Genomic DNA, 22,500 nt, shown 5'->3' with positions numbered 1-22,500 from the left:
ATTTTTATAAAAAATATGCTATTTATTTTAGCATGTAAAAGATTGTTATTGTTATTTTTAAATGAACTAATAAATAATTTGATTGTTTTAATTTCACATGCAGTAAATATTAGCTGATAAAACCAATCTAAACCAAATCTCCTTAGAGGCCTCAATAATTTTTAAGAGTGGAAAGGGATCCTAAGACCAAAAAGTTTGAGAACCACTGGAACAAAACCTATAAATTAATATGTAAATTAACCTATAAATTAAAGCACACTCTAGTTAGTTCATATATTGTACAGCTGTGTCACATGTGTATTAACGGTATTACCAGCTTATTAAACTATATGTAGTTCATGCTATAGTGTGGGTTAAGTGATTTTCAACTAATCACTTTTAAAATTCATTCCTTCATTTACTCATAACAGATATTTGCGTATCTACTCTGTGGCAGCCACCATGGTAGGTTTCGGGGTACAACTGTGAACAAGATGCAGTTCCTGTATCTTGATGTAGCTCACCAGATGGAAATAACAGATAAGTCAACAGGCCATCTCCATACAGTGTGAGGAAAGCCACGAGAGGGGGACTGTGTGCTGTATAAACCTGAGGGTGAGCACCTGCTCCGGTCTCGGGGAGTAAGGCGGAGGGTTTCCCAGAGGTGTTATCTGAACTCTGACCTGAAGAATGAGCAGGAGCTAACCGAGAGGTGGCACTTTAGGAAGAGGAAACCACATAGAAGAAACAGTACTCTGAGACATTTGGTAATAAAACTCCTGATTATAGGTAGACAAATGTGTCTGTTGATTTCATGGGGGATGAATTGCTGCATGGGTCTGAGGGCTTCACTGTGGTGGATTTGGAACAACACTGGCTCAAAGGAACTTTTCCTTTCACAAGGTTTGCCCTCTGCCCTGTGACTTATAAGTAGATCATGAAGGCTGAGCAGGGCTACAAGATGTCCAGGACTGTGTGGAGCAAGCACATTTTCCGACTGGTGGGCAGGAACTCACTGACAGTGAGACAGGGAACACATGGATAGTAGAACTTGCTCTGCGGTCTACCAAGTATATAGGGATGCAGTCACCTTGAGCCACTACTCATGTCATTCTTGTCTTTATTAATTGCCACGATTCCCAGAGCTATAATGTAAATGAAGTTTCCCACAGATCACTGGAAGCATCCCCCAGATTTCAAAGTGGTTCTCAATCCTGTGGCAGCAACAGTTGGCAGACTATAGATTCTACCTGTGGAACACCAGCGTCAGAACAGTGATAGTACCAGAGGGGCGCCTGGGTGGCTCAGTCAGTTGGGAGTCTGACTCTTGACTTCGGCTCAGGTCATGATCTCAGGGTTGTGAGAAAGAGCCCCTTGTGGGGCGCCCTGCTAGGCATGGAGGCTGCTTAAGAGCTCTCTCTCCCTCTCCCCTTAACCCTCCCCACACTTGCACACTCACTCTCTCTCTCTCTCTCTAAAAATAAATAAATAAATAAAAATGTACAGTGATAGTACTAATGAGAGGTGATATAATAACCTAAAATTTATCAAATACACAGGACTAGACACAGAAATTCAGACATATATTTTATTATAGTAAATATCTGGGTCATCAAAATACTGATTTCCTAGTTGAATGGCCAAACACTGCCACATTACCTGGTATATGTCTAGACAGACCTGAGGCATGACTCAGAGGGAGCTCAGGCAACAGGGACCCCAGTTATGGGATCAAGGCCAACTGCAGCAGTAACTCAGGGCTGGGCCCCCAGAATGAGGGGCTACAGCAACCTTTGTAACTCCTTTCTATCTTACGTCTGGGTTGTCCCTAGAAGCCAAGTACACTGGGATGAAACAGATGAAAAAATAGTTAAAATTAAGAGTTCGGTTATAGTACTTTTCTGATGAATACACTTTTTTTTTTTGTTTTTTAACCAAGGTGAATGATCTGTACACTGAAAACTACAAGACATTGATGAAAGAAATTGAAGAAGACACAAATAAATGGAAAGATAACTCATGTTCCTGGACTGGAAGAATTAATATTGTTAAAAGGGCTATACTACTCAAAGCCAATGCGATCCCTATTATGATTCCAGTTTTTACAGATTGCACTTTTTACCAAGGTAGAAAAAATAATTCTAAAACTTATATGGAATCACAAAAGATCCCCCCCACCACAAAACCCAAGCAAAGCTGAGAGAGAAGAACAAATCTGGAAGCATCACACTTCATGATTTCAAAGTATATTATAAAGCTACAGTAATCAAACCAGTATGGTACTGGCATAAAAACAGACACACAGACCAAACGAAAGAGAGTTGAGAGTCCAAAACTAGACCTATGAATAAATAGCCAACTAATAATTGACAAAGGAGCCAAGGACACTCAATAAAGAAAAGACAGTCTCTTCAATAAATGGTGCTGGGAAAATTGGACATTCACATGTCAAAGAATGAAACTAGACTCCTATCTTATACCACTCCCCCAAATTAACTCAAAATAAATTACAGACTTAAATGCAAGGCCTGAAGCCATAAAATTCCTTGAAGAAAACATAGGGGAAAAGCTTCTTGACATGGGTATCAGCAATGATTTTTTTTTGGATATAACACCTAACACACAAGTAACAAAATAAAAAATAAACAAGTGAGACTATATCACATTGAAGAGCTTCTGTACAGCAAAACAATCAACAAAATAAAAAGGCAACTTATGGAATGGCAGAAAATATTTGGAAATCATATATCTGATAAGGGATTAATATCCAAAATATATATAGATCTCATACAACTCCATTGCAAAAGAAATAAAAATAAAAGTAAACCAAATAATCCAATTAAAAATGGGCAGATGATTGAGGTACCTGGGCGGCTGGGTGGTTGAGTATCTGACTCCTGCTTTCAGCTCAGGTCATGATCTTGGGGTCATGAGTTTGAGCCCCACATCCAGCTCTCCACTCAGCCTGGAGTCTGCTTGTCCCTCTCTCACTCTGCCCCTCCCTGCACTCACTTGTATGCACACGCACGTGTGTGCGTGCTGTCTCTCTCACATAAATAAAATCTTAAAAAAATAGGGAGGTGATCTAAGTAGACATTTCCCAAAGAAGATATTCAAATGGCCAACAGGTACATGTGAAGGTATTCAGCACCATTAATCATCAGGGAAATGCAAATCAAAACCATTGATGAGATATCACCTCATACTTGATAGAATGGCTATCACTATAGATAACAATGGTCAGCAAAAATGTGGAGAAAAGGGAACACTTGTGGCCTGCTGGTGGGAATGTAAATGGTTCAGCCACTGTGGAAAACAGTATGGAGTTTCCTCAAAAAGATTAAAAATAGAATTACCATATGACCCAGCAATTATTCTTCTGAGCATTTATCTGAAGGAAGCAAAATCACTATATCAAAAAGATATCTGCACGCCCATGGTCGCTGCAACATTATTCATGATAGCCAACACATGGAAACAACCGAAGTGTCCATGAACAAATGAATGGAAAAGAAAATATGGCATTGATATAATGCAATACTATTCAACCATAAAAAAAGAAGGAAATCCTGCCATTTGCAACAACATGGATGGGCCTTGAGGACATTATGCTAAACGAAATTAGTCAGAGGAAGACAAATACCGTATGATCACTTATATGTGGAATGTAAAAAAACTGAACTTAGAGAAACAGATGGGTGATTGCCAGAGGTGGGGAGTGAAGTGAGGTCGGCGAAATGGGTGAAAGTGATCACAGTACATAAACTTCTAGTCATAATAAACGTCCTAGGAATATAACATACAACATAGTGACTATAGTTAACACTACCGTATTGTATATTTGAAAATTGCAAAGAGAGCAAATCTTAGAAGTTCTTATCACAAGAAAACAAATTTTGTAACTGTGTGGTGATGGATGTTAACTCGATTTACCATGGTGATCACTTTACAATATACACATATATCAAATCCTTTTGTTGTACACCTAAAACCAATACAGTGTTATGTGGCGATTACATCTCAATCTTTAAACAGATAAATGGAAGCCACTATGCATAAGAATCACAGGAAGATACAAAATTATTTCATACGCTTCCCTTCGAGCCAATCTCAGGATACCATGATTCCAAATTTCATTGCTTCCCTACACTTACTGGTGGTGCCTTATTACTTGCAGCTCTTTGACTTTTTAGACTAGGTTCTTAAGAGACCAGAAAATAAACTGCATTGGAAAACAGGAATAGGCAAGCATGGAACAAAAACCCTGCAGTGAGAACATTTTTACATTTCTACAAAAAGACTGCATCCACTCTACCGTCTCCCACTTCTCCATCTAGGTACAATCATCAGTCCAGAAATCTTCATTTCTGGAAAAAAAAGTAGTGTGGCAAGAAACAAAGGAAGCCAGAGAGCCACAAAGCCAGCCTCCCTCCAAGTTAGGAACAGAATGCCTTGGTGGGAGGGAGGGGGTGCCAAACAGTGACCTTGCTGGGCCCAAAGGTATGCCCCGGAAACCTCGGTCATGATAAGAACCTTAAGCAGACTCTCTCTTCTGAAAACATGAACCCCCGAACTAGTTCTGAGCTTGCTGAAGGCTCTTGTGAGGGGAGGCGGGGGCTGGTTTGTGATGCAAGATCTTGCTGCTTGGCAACAAGCTTGGTGCTCCACAAACTTCCAAACAACAAAATAAAACGTGATTGGTTCCCCTGTGGGCAATACAATAGCACCCATTAACTGCTTAAGGTTTAAATAAAGAGGCCAAGTAAAACTATGGGTTCTGTTCACAGTATCGCACAAACTCACTGATCAAGGAGTTTAATTCCTTCTCTAACGTCGTTAACAAACTGACAATAACATTTGCTTCCCATTCTATAAAAACACTTTGAATTTTAATGACAATGTGCACATTTCGTTTGTTTTGAGAAACAACTCCTAGACTTTGGAGGAATGACAGAAGGGGGTGGGGAGAGAAAAAATTGACCAAGTATACTCAAATAATGGAGACGAATTTTATAGGCGAGGTATCTAAAAGTAAAGGGTTCAAAATAACATTATTTGTTAGCACATGGTTTCTGTGAATAGCTAACCATAATTTTTTTCCTTGCCTGCATTCCCAAGTTGGTTTCATAGAAGGCTTTATTGTCGTCCGGGAGCATTGTTTTGCATTAATTTCTATGACAAGGAACCCAAAACACATGGTGCTGAGAGTAACAAAACAGAGTTAGGGAAACAGTCATGACTTGGCACAAAGTGTGACAAGCTGTAAAAAAGGGAATGTTTCAATATCTGAAGTGGTGTTGACTTCCTATGAACAACCTTTTCTCTTCTAAACAGTATCATATTCTTTTCAAGCACATTTAGAACGCAAGTCAAGCTGTGTTTTATTTTTGATTATAATAAACACAGTCAGTTTCCTGTAACAAAGACATACTAGTGGTGACCAGTTGAAAGCCAAAGTACACCACCATAAGCTGGGCGGGGGGTGAGGTGGCGGGGCCTGGGGGGTGGGTAGTCAACAGATAAAATAAAAGAGCAGCCGTCTGGAAAGTTCTCTTAAAAGAACATAAAAAGGCAGTGTTTCCTTATGAGACTAACACAGAATGCCAAAATATCTAGCTGGGTTCTTTTTTTGTTGTTGTCACTTATGGCAATTTGTAACTAAAAATAGCAGATCCTTCAAAATATTGGGCTCTCCTATTTGTGTGGCTTTTTTTAAATCTCCATAATAAAACTCAAAAACTTTGGACAGTGCTTTAAATGGTAACACGATTTCTTATGGAAGACTCATCTATGTGTCAGCTTATTACATTTCTCATAGTACTAATCAATCTGTTGCCTTAAAATGATCATTTAAAAATGTTTATAGAAATAGATGAAGGGGATGAAGAGGTACAAATTTACAGTTATAAAATATGTATGTCAGGGGGTTGCACAGTACAACATGGGGGATATAGTCAATAATATTGTAATGACGTTGTATGGTGACCACACTTATTGTACTGAGCATAGCTTAATGTATGGAATTGTCTGTCGAATCACTATGTTGTATACTTGAAACTAATATAACATCATGTGTTAATTATGCTTCAATTAAAAAAGTCTATAATTAGGCATGCATTTAGATTATTGACGAAGGTGAAATAAGTTTACAGTAAAATGTTTACAGATAAAGTTTATAAATCTTTCATGATTAAATTGAATTCCTGATTTCAAATTTATTAGGAAATAATGTAAGTCACCTTACCATTTCTTGAACTAATGATTTTTCATAATCAAGCTCACATAGTAATCTGTCTCTACCATCAATTAGCTAAAAGAGAAGAATATTACATTTTGATTAAAAAAAAGAACAGAATGTCTAAAATTCCTCCTCAGCAGAATTTAGCAACACATGTTTTGATTTTAAACAGGAGAAAAGGGGATTCTAATATGATTTAGAAAATTTAAATGTCTGTAGATTATCATGTAACAATAATACATTATTATGTAGTTACTGTATTTTTACTAGAAAAGCAAGCAAAATATACACAGGAAATGCCAATTTATTTACAATCTTCCTCACGCTACCCCAACAGAATGTGACATCAATATATAATAAAGCAAGTAGAGTCTGTCAAGAAGAGAAATTTTGCTCTCCTCTTTATAGGACTCATTTCATTTATTTTAGATTTTTGTGTTCTATTTCTATGCACATCAAACTCTCTTCATGCCAACTGAAAACAGCCATCAAAGAGCATACGCTGTAGGACCACTGCACTCCTATGACTCGCCTCCATATCTTCAGGGATTATTTGCCATTTGTGTATATTTATATTATACTATATTAGATACACTGATATAATATAACTGATACATAATATATATTAATATATATCATGATATACATGTTACCAATGATATATAATATCATATATTATGTATTATATATCATATTATATATCAGTTATATAATATATACACACATGTATATACATATAAGACATATAATATATATCAGTTATATAATATTATATACATATATTGGATGTCAGTTATGTTATATACACTGATAAATTTCAAAACTTGATTCTGACATCCACTCAATTAATTCATATATTCATTAATTTATACGCATGTATGGAACACCTTTTAGATGCCAGGAGGTCTACGTTCATCTACAGAGGTACAGAAATGAAGTAGAACAGATCCCTTCCTCTGGAGCATCTACAGGAGAGCAATGTGAAAAAATGACCATAATACATAAGAAAATATGTTAATAAATCACATTTTCAGGTGGTCAAAAAGCATAGCAATCCACATACCCCAGCACCCACAGTTATAATCAGATAGACCAGGAGAGGTACTGTTTGACAATGGTCTTGAGGGATACGTGTAACAAATTGGAGAAGGAACAAGGCAGAGAAAATGGCAAACAAAATAGCACAGCAACTGGAGAGGAACATGGAGTCATGGAGGACTTGGGGAAGGCTTGGTGTAAGGGGACCCAGGGTGCAGAGAGACAGCAGTGGCAGGAAAGGAGGAGGGTTGGGTGACTGTAGGAGAGCCCTTGCTCCCCACAATCCGGGGTGGAAGGCAGGATGATGCAATGAGCTGAACAGGAGTCTGTTCAAATGGGAGCTCTTCTCCTTACTAGGTGTGTGGGTAAACTAAGTCTCTGCTCCAAGTCTTAGTTTTCTTGTCTGTAAAATTAAGATAATAAAACCTATTTCAAAGAGTTCTTCCGGAGAGAATTTAGCTGTTTCTGGCATCTGAAAAATCCCCCAGTGTATTTTTTGGGTGGTCTGATTTTATACGGCAGGCAATGGGGAACCACTGAAGGTTTTAGCACATACAATTAGGGTAGGACATAGCTATGGCAGAGTGTGGAAGCTAGATTTGAAAAGGGATGAGGGTGGAGACAGGAAAATGAAGTTCGAATCTATGGAAATGATGAGAGCCTCAACAAGTCTGCAGCAATGCTGTGACAGAGAAGGGGGATTTAGGATCAATTTTGGACGGAAAATCTACAGATTGAGCGACCAACTAGATATTAGGTATAAAGGAAAGAGTAGAGAACGACCTTAGACTTCTCCTCTATTCTTTGGGATCGATGGCAAGGTCATTCATTTAAATGGGGGAACACAGCAGAATCCAAATTCAAGGGGTAATAAATTCAAGTTTTGACAGTGGGTTTGATGAACATGTAGAGCATTTTTTCAGCAAATATTTTTTAGGGCCAATGACTAAGAATATAAACAAGACAGTTCCTGACCTTAAGAGAGCAAACAGTCCCAGGTACGCAGGGCCATAGAGGGAGCTTCTAATTACCATAGGAAATGGATGGGGACTGTCAAAGTCCATGTAACATCGAAATTAAAGATGAGAACAGAGTTGAAACTAGAGACATGGTGTGCAGGGTAATCGTGAAGCAGGAGAGGAAGTTTGGAAGTCACTGGTAAACAAGTGTGCCATTTATGGGAGAGGCTGAGGTCAGCTAGAGAGAAAATGGGGAAGATCAAGGTTAAATAGAATTCCCAAGAATGGAATTCAAGTGGAAAATGGAGAAGGAGAAGCCACTGACACATATTGCTTAGGAAGGAATGAAGAATTGTGTGAAGAATCAGAAATGAGCATTGCTGCAGAAGACTATGACATGGCAGGTAGTCTGTCATATACGGCAGAAAATTCAGGAAGGAAAAAAAAAACCTCAAAAGGATTGAAGGCAATATGAATCTCACTGTGACCTTGGAAACCTAGGAAAAACTAGCATTGGGGGAGTAAAAAGGGACTGGTAAACACAGATTTCTTTTAAATAATATTTGAAGTACAGTAAACGGCAATGGGTTGGGGATGATTAGAGTCAATGGATACCACCAAGATGATGTTTTCACTACATCTGTAGGCTAGAGGAAAATTTTTAAAAGCATAAGAGAGAAAGGGACTGATGAAGAAAGTTCCAGAAGAGGAAGAAGGAAGAGATGAGTCAGGGAATAGATGGAAGGATGAATCAGAGCAAAGAAGAATGATCCTCTTCAGATAAAAAGGAGTAAAGGTAAGGCTAGGTAAGCTAAGTGACAGAGTAAGAGAGCACAGAAGGGGAAAAAAAATTCCAAGTGTCCGCCATGTTTTCTGTGAATTAGGAAGCATGGAGGATAGAATATGGGAATTAAGAAAAGTAGTGGAGATTAGAAGAGCTGTAGGGGGTAGTAAGAAAGGGTGCTAAGTAGACCCAAGTGAAATGCTAGGCAGGCAGAGGGTGCAGCTACTCTGGGTTAAAACCCCATATGCTTGCAATGCCACCAACAGGCAAGGATTGGCCCATCTCCACTGGAGCAGGGCTGGAGAACAGTGGGGACTGGCTAAATAGGGGTCTCTGAAGGTGACACAGTGGTATAGTTGATAAGGTGGGAGGGTAGATGGAAGGTTTAGGGAAAGTAATGGAATGAGGTGGAAGGAAAGGAAAAGATTTTGTATTGAGTCATCATACCTTGGTCTGAAAAGGAGCGTCACCAAGTTTTCAATGGATGTCAATTACCACCAACATCAAGACCATTAGCCCCAACCCCTCCTGCCTCCTTAGATCACTCTTCATCAATGACCTCTTCTGCTCTACGTCTCCACTCTCATTCTTCTTTCCATTGGCATCGTTTAAAAATATTCTAGTTTCTTCTTTTAAAAAAAAAATTCCTCCCTCAGCCCCATGTCCCTCTCGAACTACTCCCCTACCTCTCTCTAGCCATCCACAGGCAAACTTCTAGAGAGTTGCCCACGCTCACCGTGTCCACTTCTGCATTCACCCCGCTTCTCACCTGCTCCCACTGTTCCAGGAAAATGACTCCCATTAATATCACCGGGGTCACTTTGTTGCCAGAGCTAATTGCCTAATCTTCCCTTTTGAGCCTTTAGCACAGTTGGCGGTAAGACACAGTGCAAAGGAAACTCTCCCTTGCTTCGCTTCCGTGATGTCCCCTCTCTGGCTTCCCCCGCTGACTGTTCTCATCTTCATTCAAATGCTCTCCAGCCTCAACTTCTCCTTTACCTCTCCCACCTTCAACCTTATCAATGACCATAACTTTTACTGCCTAACCATCCCTGGAATTCATCCTTCTTGGTCATTCCCAGTGTCACTGTCCTCTTTCTGTTTTAGATTATACTTTCCCTGGTCTATCCAAGTAGCCTCTTAACTGGTCTCTCTAGCTCCAGATTTTCCTCCCTCCTGCTCATTTTCTTTCTGAAACGTGAAACCAATCCTTCCACAATGTTCAAGGCTCCCCAATGCACTCAGAAGGCAACTCAAACCCCTTAGCATGAATAATAATCCTCTGCCATGAGCCCTGCTTCTTACCATCCCTTGCTCTCGCATACCCTTCAGCTATAGCAAATCACATGCATTTACTTCCCTTTTGCATGTTTCTGACCCTTTCCACTTCCCATATCCCTTTCCTGGCTTACTAGAACCTCTCTTCTGGGAGTCAACTCAAAGTCCTTCCTCCAACCTTCCCGGATCCCTTACAATCCACGCTGGGTTCCCCCATGTGGCCCACAGCAATCTATGCTGCCCTGCATCCTGATGCTGATCACACCCTGGGCTGTCATTTCTGACTTCTGGCTGACTCCCTCCTAGAAGGAGATTCATATTATGGCCACAGCTGGAATATAGATTCAGCTGTTATTAGATTATTGGAATTTAAACATGAAAGTTACGGAATATCATAATAGTGCTTCAAACCCGGACGGAAGACACGAGATCAGCCTACCCAAATACAGGCCATTTTCAACTTGGTTTTCACTGAACCCAGGGCTAAAAAAGGAAACATGTGTCTTATCCAGGGGCTTCTGAGCTGCTTACCCCTCCCCCCTCTTCCTGCCCCAACACAAATTCTCATAGCTCACTGGATTCCTACCTTGTACTTTAGCCATACCAAATCACAAACAAGTCCACAAACATCTCTCACACTGTATGCATTCACGGTCTGACCCAGCTCTTCCACCCTCCTACCTACCTGGAAAGATCAGCTCCAGTGAAGGAGTGCGAAATAGGTGTGGAGCTGTGTGTGAAGCCTTTCTAGAACCTTCCAGGTAAAGCTAGACATCTCTTCTCTATGTACATACTTCCATTACAGTCCACATCACACAGCCCGAGGGGTTTGTCTCTTGCTCTAGACTTAATCTGCTCTACAGCGGGGCCGTGTGTGTGTGTGTGTGTGTGTGTGTGTGTGTGTGTCTGCAGTAGCACAGAGCCTGGCACTAAAAGGCATCTAACAAACATTGCTGAATTAATTGATATAGTGGAGGATATTGGAAACCAAACCAGTAATATCAGCTCTCGTTTGTTCAACAACTCCCAACGTGCTTTCCAGTTGACAAAGCACTTTATGCACATTATCTCATTCTATCCTCACAGTAAGACTGTGAGAGACAGGAAGAAGGATAAGGCACTGGCCCAAGGGACCACAGTGGCAGAAATGGAAGAGGAACCCAAGGTTCTAGATTCTTTCTGCTCAATACAAAATTGTGCCTATATTCAATGTTTCTGTGGAGGGCCAGTATGTATAAAGAAAAAAAAAAGGATTTAGAAATGATCAAACAGACTAGGGATCTGCTATATTTGTCTAGAAGAGAGCTGTGAATTAAAAATATGGTGCAAGATATATATAATTTTGAATTTTATAGTAGCCTTGTTAAAAAAAGGTAAAAGAAACAGGTGAAATTAATTTTAATAATATATTTCATTTATCCAAATATACATTCAAGATATTATCCTCTCAATGTGTAATAATTAATATTAAAAATTATTGCTGAGGTATTTCACTTAAACTAAATCTTCGAAACTCAGTGTGTACTTTTCACATACAATACATCTCAATTCGGGGGCTAAAATTTCATCAGAAATACTTGATCTGTATTTAGACTGCATAAAACTTACAGAAGAAAAAGCAGATTCACATACCAAGTTATTTAAAATATACATAAAGTTTTGCAATAAACCGAAACAAGTATCAGTTTTTAAATTTAAATTAAAAATTAAAATTAAGTATAATTTAAAATTGAGTTCCTCAGTTGCACTAGACACAGTTCATATTTTCAACTAGCCACATGGGGCTACCACTGGGCAGTGCAGACCTAAGGAAGCTGAGGATGCATTTAAGTGAAATATTTAAGCTCACACAAGGTATAACTCGTCATTCGAAGGGGCATGTTTCTTTCTAACTGGTGGCTTCCTGGTCAGATTTTTCACTTTAATTTCTTGTGCTCCTCACAGAGAATAGTAAGCTTCCACAACTCATCTCTACCAGTGACAGAACAGACTGAACAGTTTTAGAAACATTTAAGCCTTCCTTGGAGGTTAAGTGACACCAGAAAGCTGGGACTTCATTTTCAACTGCAGATATTGACACTAAAAAGGTTAAACTTGTCTGTCCACAGACTCTTGTTTTCTCTGTGAGGACGGGACTTGTACTGTCTCCACTGCAAACAAGGTGAAGTGCCAGAAAATGAACTCGCTCTGCAAATCCCCATTGATGGGTTTGGTTTTCAGAGAAAACATCGCCCAACTCTGACCCTTAGTGTAACCAAGTCTTTAAAAAACAGTTCTTAAGAGTAATTTTATCAAAAACCTAAGAATACCCTGAACTGTAAAATCAGGTTGAAATTTGGACCGAAACTTAGGCACAGGTGGTCATTCACTGGGGCTCTGGAAACATGGCTAGTGCCTCTGAGGGAATGAATGTTTAATTAAAAATGAATGTCACCCAGTTTTAATTCATTTTCATTTTAAAACTGGCACTCTATCCAGTGAGTGGAGAGCATTGGTGTTTATTTGGAATAAGTCAGGGATGTAAATACACGTTTTCACCTGTAAATTTCCTGAACTCTAAACACACCTTCATTCTATGAATCACTCAAAGAACATTTGTCCACACACCAGGCACTGTGCTCAGCACTGGGAATATATCAGAAATGGAGATGATACCGTCCCTGCCCTCGTGAGGCTAGCAACACGGCAGGGAAGACGGCTCGTCGCTGAAAATGTGTTGCTAGCTAGGATGGAACGCTACCACTGAGAGCTAAGAAAGCCCAAAGCGGGGCGCCCAACCTGTGCGGGAGGGCGGGACCGCTGTGATCCTGTGGCCTCAGATGCACTGGGAGATCTTGACCTTGCTAATACCAAAATCCAGTTCTAAATACAGATTTCCTGCATAGCATAAGCCCAGTTCATGCGCAAATGGAAAAATGAGCATGAAGCCCCATCTGGGCTGAAAATAAGATTGTTCCTCCTTAATAATAGAATTCTCCCACAAGCACACCTTTGGACCCCCGGGGTCCATATAACTTTTCAGTTCCTTACAGTCAACAAGGTAGACACTCAGTTATCCCAAAGGAAAGAACTATCTGTACATTAATTCATTTTCAAGATGGAATCCTTATTTATTACCAGAGACCCTACCCAAATCACGGGAGAGACTAAATATGGAAATGGACTTTTCCCTACACCCCAAGACAAGCGGGACACAGTGTTATTTCACTCGTTGTCGTGCTGATATTTCAATGTAAAAAGAGTCGTTAGTCAAGGTAAAATGTTACAGTACCTTTTGAATCGTTTTATGATTCTTTTCTGCCTTCTCTTTCAGACTTACAATTTCATCTTCTGTAAACAAAAGGAAAGAGAGGCCAACCATGAAATTACAAGCTTATGGCCCTGTATTCAAGCTCCCTGCTTCAGGGCAGGCTGTACACGGCTGGTAGGCATGCTGGACGCAAGTCCTAGCAGGACTGTGACCTTCACAACTGCCCTTGACATTCACAGCCTTCTTCCTGCTGTTCAGACGGCTGGTCAGATAGGGATTAAGAACGAAGTTCAAGATCCAAGTGTGGCTGAGGGCTGAAAGCTTTTCATCGATACTAGCAATGGACATTTTTGCCGTTAGTCACAGCCAATACAAAGTGCTTTAGCAGGTGGCACCTTATGACTCAGTAAGAACTACCGAAGTCTGAAAAAGCAGCATCACACCACATTAGAAAGGAAATGAAACTACACTGGCATGCTATAATTTATATTCAAGGGATATTGTAATCTATCTGATTTCATCAATATTTTGCTGTAAGGTTTTTTTTTATTATTGCTTTTCATCACTGCAGGTAAGGGGAACACCATGTAGGTAACAGAAATACAAAGATAACAGTAAGTGAAAAAAGACTTTAAAGCAGTCTAACTTTGGTGATTTAAACAACTTTTGCCAACGTTTAAGGTATGTAAAAAAGGGGAGTATGAGGCATACACATGAAGATTTGTCTTTAAATTTGTATCCAAAATTGAAGATAATTCCGTAGTAAGTAGTGCCATATTTTTCTGAAGGGCTAACTCTGTTGCTCCACAAAGCATACCCCAATCTATGTGCTTAAGTATTTAAAGGTTATAAATTTTAGATAATCAAGCAAGCATATGAAACAGAAATCAGCAAAAGTCTCTGTCCATTTATAATATTTCTAGGTGAAATCTTGTACATTTTTCAAAGGTCAGTGTTCGTCTTGGGAGGAAAAGAAACACCCTGAGTTAGAATGGCATGGCTCAAAAATATAACCACACATAAACCCTCTTTCCCAAGCAAGGAATGCCATCTTCAATAAAAATCAAACTGATCTTATACATGTAAATCCAACTGATCTTATACATGTAAATAACCAAGCAAACGTATGCTTGGTAAAGACAAACACTGCTATGGATTTTATGAAGTGCCCAGTGCATAGGGTTTTCTCAAAAATGACGGTAAAATGTTACCTAATACTGAATTTTCCTTTAGATTGAGTCGGATTGCTTCTTCGAGTTCTGAAATGACCTGAAGCAGTCTCTCGTTTGCCACTTTGTACTCCAAATTTTCCCTCTCTAGCATCGTCTCTCTGGCAAAAGTGTCCTGAAAGATGGGGAATTCCATATTTCTAAGCAGAAAGCCGAGGATTTAAATATGCAACACAAGACAATACAGATGCAGAAGAGCTATCATATAATTTTCTGAATTCTATTACACACTTATAATATGAATAGTAAAAAGGAAGGAGATTAAATAGAGCTCGCTGGAAGAAAGGCTGCAGTACATTCTGTACAAAGACCACAGCACATGGGGACATTTTATTGACAGGAATAATGCATATCATACTGTTTGTGTGCCCTCATCATTCAGGTCAATTCATTATGGAGGCTGCGTCCGGGGAGGCAGCTGGGGCCCCTCCACCCACACTTCCCTCTGTGTGTGTCTGAAGCGCTGTCCGCCTGTAACTAGGCAGGCTGGGGGGACCAGAACGGGCAGCGCCAGGGGGTGGCAAAGTGCACGGCTAAGGAGGGGGGCTTGTTGCCTTTGTGGCATTTCCCAGTGTCAGCGCTGCCAGTGTCATGAGGAGCACATCACATGTCAAAGCGGTGACGTGTTCAGCCTGGGAGCCGCATGGAGTCCATCAGGCGCACGGATATCCACACAGTTGGTTTTCGGCTTGGTGGAGGAGCCACCCAGAGGCAATTCATATTCTGAACATTAACATGGCTTTGCATGCCTGTCACACTGGGGACTGTGCAGGCGTTTAATGCTATTGAAGACTTCGGTTTAAATCTCTATGCAAACAGCGATTACCTTGTAAGAAGGTTTCAGGATAACTTACAACAAAGGACTTTAAAGTTATAGTTTTAGTAAAGCAAACTCATTTACATTTTTATTATGTGCGTCTTTTGTTTAAATCTTGCCATGTCCATTATGGGAGAGGCTTTTTCTTACGCAATAGAAGCTTATTGGGACAGCTACTCTTCCTTTCTTCTTCTTCTTCTTGTCTGTTTCAAAGCTATTGAAAAACATCTGAATATACTCACGCTTATGGCTGCCGAGGTTTTACTGCCACACATTTTTTAAAAATTAAGATGTAATGGATTGGGGAAGCTGATGCAGAACTTTTTACTTCGTGATGGTAAAATATTAAACGATCACGCAATCTCAAAATATTAAGGAGTAGGCTGAAAAGTCATCATATAATTGTGGTAAAAGAGATAGAAAGTTCTATATGCCTTGCTTCAAAATTCATATGGTTAACAGAAGTACTTTCGAACTTTAATCTTCAGACCAATTATAACGTATTCTTTTCGCAGCAATGCCATGATTGCTAATACAAAAAAAAAAATAAGATCTCTCAAAAACAAAATCTTCCTTCCCAACATACTGGGTTCCTTTTGGAACCGCATTTTTATTTAACCTTAGAGAGATCTGGGTTCCTTTGGAACCGCATTTTATTTAACCTTAGAGAGATCTGAAATCTCTCTCTAGAGAGAGAGATTTTATTTAACCTTAGAGAGATCTTAACCGCATTTTTATTTAACCTATTTAATAAAGTAAATTATTAAAATGTTTTACTCTGTGACCATAATGTCTCAAAAGAAAAAGAAGTGGCTACAATTTTTGCAGTACATTTAATAAACCCAGTACATTCAATAAGAAGCCACCTACTAATAAAGTTAGTCATATCAGAGTTAATTTTTTAAAACAATGTTAAATTTTGCACTAAACCCAATACAAATCTTTATGATTTTGATCCACCATTTCATTTACATTATTTTAGCCCAACTCATTCTTAATTCATGAGAACTAACACATCTAATAGTTAATAAACAGCACTGTTTTAATAAAGGAAGAATCCCAGTCATTAATTTCTAGTCCCACATGGTTCAATTTGAAACCATCACAGAAGGTACTTATAGACTAAAAAGGGTTTTTAAACCAACCAACCAACCAACCAACCAACCAACCAACCAACCAACCAACCATATTTGTCTCCAAAGGCATAAGCATACATTTCCTAACTGGCACAATATGAATACCCACAGTGAATGATATGAGCACTCATTATCATAAACTAAACAAGAACTATTTGAATTCATCACACGAAGCATGAAATGTATAAGTGGTAGCAGCTAATACCTCAATGCGTTTTCTAAAACTCTCGTATAAAAGCAGGAAACAAGGAAAACACATTCATCTGGACGGTCTTTCCTCTTCCTATCCATCTATAAGACCCCGTGCTTGTGAGGTTAATCTTTAGCTCTGTCCCCACCATCTGTCAGCTGCAGGAACTGCACGTAATTAACTATTCAGACTCCCACAGCAATGAGGACACTCATTAGCAAAATGAACAAAGGGATAGTTCTGGGCTGCCACGGTCATCTGTTACACTCTGAGTGGCAGGTTTTGTGGTAGTGTTCCTTCTACCATCTGCCCACACCACTAGTTTTTGGCTTATTTAAACCATGAGACTTCTTTAAAATAAACTGCGTTAACAAACCAAGGTTAAAAAGGATGGAGATCATTAAAAGGTGGTTAACTAGATGTAGCTATTTAGAGCCGCATTATAGCTGAAGAGAGATGGTGTGTGACCCACGATCATTCTGGAATTTTAAATTTCGAAAGGAACTCGCCAATGTAAAGTTTTTCTATCACGCTGTGAAAACGAGGCTTCCGGCGGTGGCTTATGCACTAGTTCTCTGGTGAACATGCACTAGATGTGCAGAATCGTTGTTCCCCGGTTTCGGAATCCTAAACAGATTTTGAAAGAATCGTTTTTGTAGACTTGGTGTACTGTAGAGCCTTGCTACTCAAAGTGTGGTCCACAGACCCGGAGCCCCGGCTTCACCCAGGAGCTTATGGGAAACGCAGACTCTCAGGCCCCAGCCCAGACCTACTGTCAGAATCTGTATCTTAACCAGAGCCGCGGGGGATCCATACACACAATGAAGTCTGAGGAATACTGTTTAGAGCCCTGCATGTGCCTCTCAGCAGTTTCCCTTCTGCCATATTGGTGTCTCAATTCTGCAGGCTCCCCGTACAGTACTTGGACATCTCAATTTGCTGCTGGGGGGTGCAGGAAGGTTCTGATGCATGCCTGTGTGCTGCCTGACAGCCACAGAGAAGAGCAGGTGCTCTCCCAGTGAGTGACAGCCAGGAAAGTGGCGCACTGGGGCAGTGCAGCCCTGCAGAGTTGCCACTCTTGACGGACAGCTCTGTTTCAGAGCTGTCAGCAACAAGCAGTTATGTTCCCTTCGAGGGGGGGGGGGGGGGGGGGTGATGGTTGCACAGCTCATTTATGGGAGGGTAAGGGGGAAGAAATGAAGTCAGTTGCAATTAAAACGCACGTGCGTGTATGCGGGCAGACACGCGAACACCTGCGCATGCGCTCTGACAGCCCAGCCTCAGTTTGCAATCCACAAGGGGACTGATCAATGGACCGCACGGCAACCGGAGAACCACAGTGACATGCGGCTAAGTCACGATGGTTTCCTACAGAACTAAACTGGAAAAGACGCTCAGTCCTTGAGTGACGGTGCTCGGAGGGATATTCAACATCAAGCCTGGAGAGATGAGGCTTCTATAACTTAAAGAGCTCCCTTTCCCAATTTCCTTTTTGTTATAAATATGATTTAAGCTAGCGGTTTATGAAACTTTCCCTTTGCGATCACATTCTCATCAGATTTTCCTCAAAAACCATTCTAGAGAGATGTTACGACTACTTATTAACTATAAAGCTATTCATGTAATTTGACTGTCAGTAAGAATGAACTAAAGCGTTTCCCTATTGCTTATTCAGCTTGCTTATTTCAAGTGGTTTCAAGTTATCTCCATTGCGACTTTGAAATTCTCCGTTTGGTTCTCCAAATTCTGTTTTCCAAATCTGATCTCGGATGCTTGGTGTCTCAAGCTTTTTTATACCACCAGAGGGAGCAGTTGTATAAGATGAACTTTCAAATTAAAAGGATCTCTTCCAGATCCTCGGTGGCATGGAGTTTTAAGAAATCTTAGAGGATTAAAAATAAAGTATCCTCCATAGGTTTATTTTGTATAACTCATGATCTGTTTTGTGGCCTTCATGTCCATGTTCCTGAGATGCACACCAGTCCCGACTGCTCTACACTGCCCTCAATCAAGGTGGGAGACCAGCGCCATACATTTTGTTGCGATCCTCAGGAGCCGGGAGAAATGTATACTCCTAGTAAATCAGGAGTATCTTCACCTCCCTCAAACCTTAGGGTGCTTACAGAAATTGTGATGTGGTCTCCCTGGGGACAAATTTTAGTGGAATAACCAGGGTATTCAGGATGCCTTCCTGAGCCAGCAGGGTGGAGCCCCCCACTTCCTTGTCCTCACAAAGCCACTACCCATACTCATCCTCCTTCCCGTCTGGCGTCAGAGAGCACAGTTACCAGGTTGAAGACGTTCTGAGATGTAAACCTTACAAGATAGACCTCATGCTTTAGTGTAAGGAGCTCAATTACCACATAGGGATGGTCTGAACAGGTCCTGAGGTCTGTTCAGAGCATTTCATGGAATGTAAACTAGATGGTCATAAGGATTTGTGTATTTCCTCATAATGATAACTAGGATTTATATACTTAGCTTTCTTCAAAGAACTCAAAGCAATTCACATTCAATACAACAGGTATCCTTCTCACAACTATCTCTTTTAGCTAGGCAGGTATCTTTGCACTTCACAAATGGGAAATAAATGGACCCAAATCACCCTGCCAATCTATACTGGATATCTTTGACCAAGGAAAGTTTAAAAGCCAAAACTATTACAGTTGCTTTAGTCCTTTCTATTAAATTATTGTCTCCAAAAATAAGACTAGAATTAGACCCAGGAAAAGGTTAAAATAAGTGCAAAAACTGGATGTGCCTCTTCCAAAGCAATCAGAACATGTAAAAAGAATTAATATTTAATTAGATCTATGCTACTAACACTTAATATTTACTTAGAAGATACTTGGGTTTTTTTAGAACCTAAACAATTCTAATGGATTATACAAAGTAAACACTTCTTCACCAATTAGTAAACAAAATCCTTCGGAATGATACAAGTGCAATTCCTTCTCTCTTCTAAACTTGGAGTTTTAAATAAGATTACTAGTGTGGGATTTAGGTAAATTATCGATTGCTCTTCAAAGGACTGGCAACGCTAAGTGTTTCTTCCTAGTGTTGACATTTGGATGTATAATTTTTCAGACCTTTTCTGTGCATATCTATGCATGTGTCAAAATTTACATGTGTACGTATATACCTGTATTAATATATGCGTACATTATAATAATATAATATTATAGTCTATTTTATATATACATACCAGCTAGTTAATTTGGAAAATCACAACCTTGATGCCTTACTGTAGAGCATAGAGCTCCACATCCTTTTGTGGGCTTCAGATTCAGCGGGACCTCGGTTCACATGCTATCTCTACCATGTACTAGTTGTGTGCCTGGGGGAAGTAACTTAACCACCCCGTCTCTGCTTCCTCTTCCATAAACTGAGTCAGGAGATGAGAAGAGGTACCACTGATGAGGCACGTGGTGCCTGCCAGTTGATATTCAAAAGATTGTTATTCCTCTGGCCTCTCTTCCAGCCTCTCTGACTCAATCAGCTTCTTGCTCTTAGAATCTAATAATAAAGACCCCTGTGTGGCTCTGAACTGTGGTTGGGCCACCGCCAGTGGCTCAAAGCTGACTTGAGATGAAAATGAATTCACTCTCAGTGTCCACACTTTCAAGAGCCCTTAAAATTCTCCTCCTTGCCAGGAGTTTAGCATCTCCTTGCTCTCTCTTTCCATTTCTGTTCCCACCAGTCCTTTGTCCAAGTAGTTAACCAACTTCTGGCTCCCTTGGAAACAAGGAGAACTTGGGGGGGGGAACCCTTTGAGAATTTTTCCTTGAAGGTCCCCCTGTTCCATGGTGCTTCCTGGAAGCCTCTGACATGGAGAGATTGCTTTGTGTCTTTCAAACTATCTAAACAGCAAATCAGGGTTGGAGTCTTCAAAATTAAAACCAAAATCTACATGCTCTTCTAGAATAGGACAATTTCTGCAGTGGGAAATAGTTTATTTCTATTATAAATAAAAATTGAAAACAATTATATTCCTCCTATTTATAACAATTATGGGTTTTCTGGAATATGCCATTGAGCAGAAAAAGGTTGGACTGGCTGATGTTGTGGAGAGATGTCCGAGATATACCACTTGTATTTCCTTTATTCTTGACCCAGACTTTTGGAAAGTTATAACTTTATTTATATATATTAAAATTAATTATTCATTGCTTTGAAACTTACAAGTTTTTGAAGTCTGGACTCTTCGTATTGGTCTAGTTCTTCTCTTAATTTCTTAATAACTTCTTCTCTATCCTTCAGTTTTTTTAACAAAACACTCATCTTGATAGTAGTTGATTCTTGCACAAAAGTTTCTTCTTCCACCTCAAAGAATTGCTAGGGGGGAAAGCAACATTAAAAATCAGACACTAAGTGAGCACCATCAGAAAGTAGTTCATGTTTTATTTAAGCTACTGTCTTGTAAGTTATTTTATTTTTGTAACTTGCACACAATTTTCAGGAAATAACTATATTTATATTGAATGATAGGCTAAAGTGCCACAGAATATGGCACATTATTCTCTATAAAACACAAAGCATTATGTGGTACTCTAACTTCATCGGCCACACAAGTAATCACAGTAAACCTTAATTGTAAATTCACATCATGGTTGTGAATACCCTACTCCAATCTTCCCCTAGAAAGGAAGATAGCAAAAATTTGAATATGTAAAAAGAGAAGTAAGCTTCAATGGTGCAACTAATTCCGCCTGTGGTTTGGTATGGAGATGTGGAGACAAGTATCATTTCTTTCCTTTTTTCCACAGAAAAGCTTTGCAGACCATTAATCTAGATATCCTATGCTTCATTTGAAAACTTAGGAAACTGAGACCAAAGCAGAAGAAGATGCATTAAAATAGATTTTTTTTCCCTTGCAAAGCTATGGATAATGAACCATTAGGCCTAAGAAAGTAATCTTCAGGATCTATACGCATAACCATTCTAAAATTATGTAATTCTAACATATCATTCAGTTCTCTCTGCATGAAAAAAATGGCTATGTTTCTGCTTTTCTTTTCTTTAAATTTTTTATTGTTATGTTAATCACCATACATTACATCATTAGTTTATGATGTAGTGTTCCATGATTCATTGTTTGTGCATAACACCCAGTGCTCCATGCAGAACGTGCCCTCTTCAATACCCATCACCAGGCTAACCCATCCCCCCAGCCCCCTCCCCTCTAGAACCCTCAGTTTGTTTCTCAGAGTCCATCGTCTCTCATGGTTCGTCTCCCCCTCTAATTCCCCCCACTTCATTTTCCCCTTCCTACTATCTTTTTTTTTTTTTACATATAATGTATTATTTGTTTCAGAGATACAGGTCTGTGATTCAACAATCTTGCACACTTCACAGTGCTCACCATAGCACATACCCTACCCAATGTCTATCACCCACACCCCATCCCTCCCACCCCCCACCACTCCAGCAACCCTCAGTTTGTTTCCTGAGATTAAGAATTCCTCATATCAGTGAGGTCATATGATACATGTCTTTCTCTGATTGACTCATTTCACTCAGCATAACACCCTCCAGTTCCATTCACGTCGTTGCAAATGGCAAGATCTCATTCCTTTTGATGGTTGCATAATATTCCATTGTG

The 22,500-nt window shown here is 39.8% G+C and overlaps 1 protein-coding gene and 1 long non-coding RNA gene across 7 annotated transcripts in view; one reads left to right on the top strand and one right to left on the bottom strand.

Moving 5' to 3' along the window:
* LOC141371256 (uncharacterized) overlaps nt 1–738 on the top strand; it is a 15,287-nt gene extending 14,549 nt beyond the window's left edge. Inside the window, exon 3 of the long non-coding RNA XR_012376057.1 lies at nt 411–738. This is a non-coding gene — a long non-coding RNA (uncharacterized lncRNA). The remainder of the gene's footprint in view (nt 1–410) is intronic.
* Nucleotides 1–22,500, bottom strand: part of CUNH10orf67 (chromosome unknown C10orf67 homolog) — a 168,366-nt gene that overhangs the window by 81,872 nt on the left and 63,994 nt on the right. For 3 of the 6 annotated variants that reach the window (XR_012376056.1, XM_025891957.2, XM_073885543.1), the window contains exons 5-8: nt 21,081–21,233; nt 14,738–14,870; nt 13,548–13,606; nt 6,224–6,289 (exon numbers count right to left, since the gene is read on the bottom strand). Coding sequence is in view for 5 of the 6 variants with exons in the window: in XM_025891957.2 (XP_025747742.2) it covers nt 6,224–6,289; nt 13,548–13,606; nt 14,738–14,870; nt 21,081–21,233 (411 nt within the window). In the remaining variant the exon portion in view is untranslated. The remainder of the gene's footprint in view (nt 1–6,223; nt 6,290–13,547; nt 13,607–14,737; nt 14,871–21,080; nt 21,234–22,500) is intronic. The other 3 variants (XM_073885544.1, XM_073885545.1, XM_073885546.1) reach the window with 3 other exon arrangements.

This window comes from Callorhinus ursinus, unplaced genomic scaffold (assembly GCF_003265705.2).
Source record: "Callorhinus ursinus isolate GAN/ISIS: 27379988/994484 unplaced genomic scaffold, GSC_fseal_2.0 scaffold63, whole genome shotgun sequence".
Taxonomy (NCBI): domain Eukaryota; kingdom Metazoa; phylum Chordata; class Mammalia; order Carnivora; family Otariidae; genus Callorhinus; species Callorhinus ursinus.
This window is presented reverse-complemented; position numbering and strand designations above follow the sequence as displayed.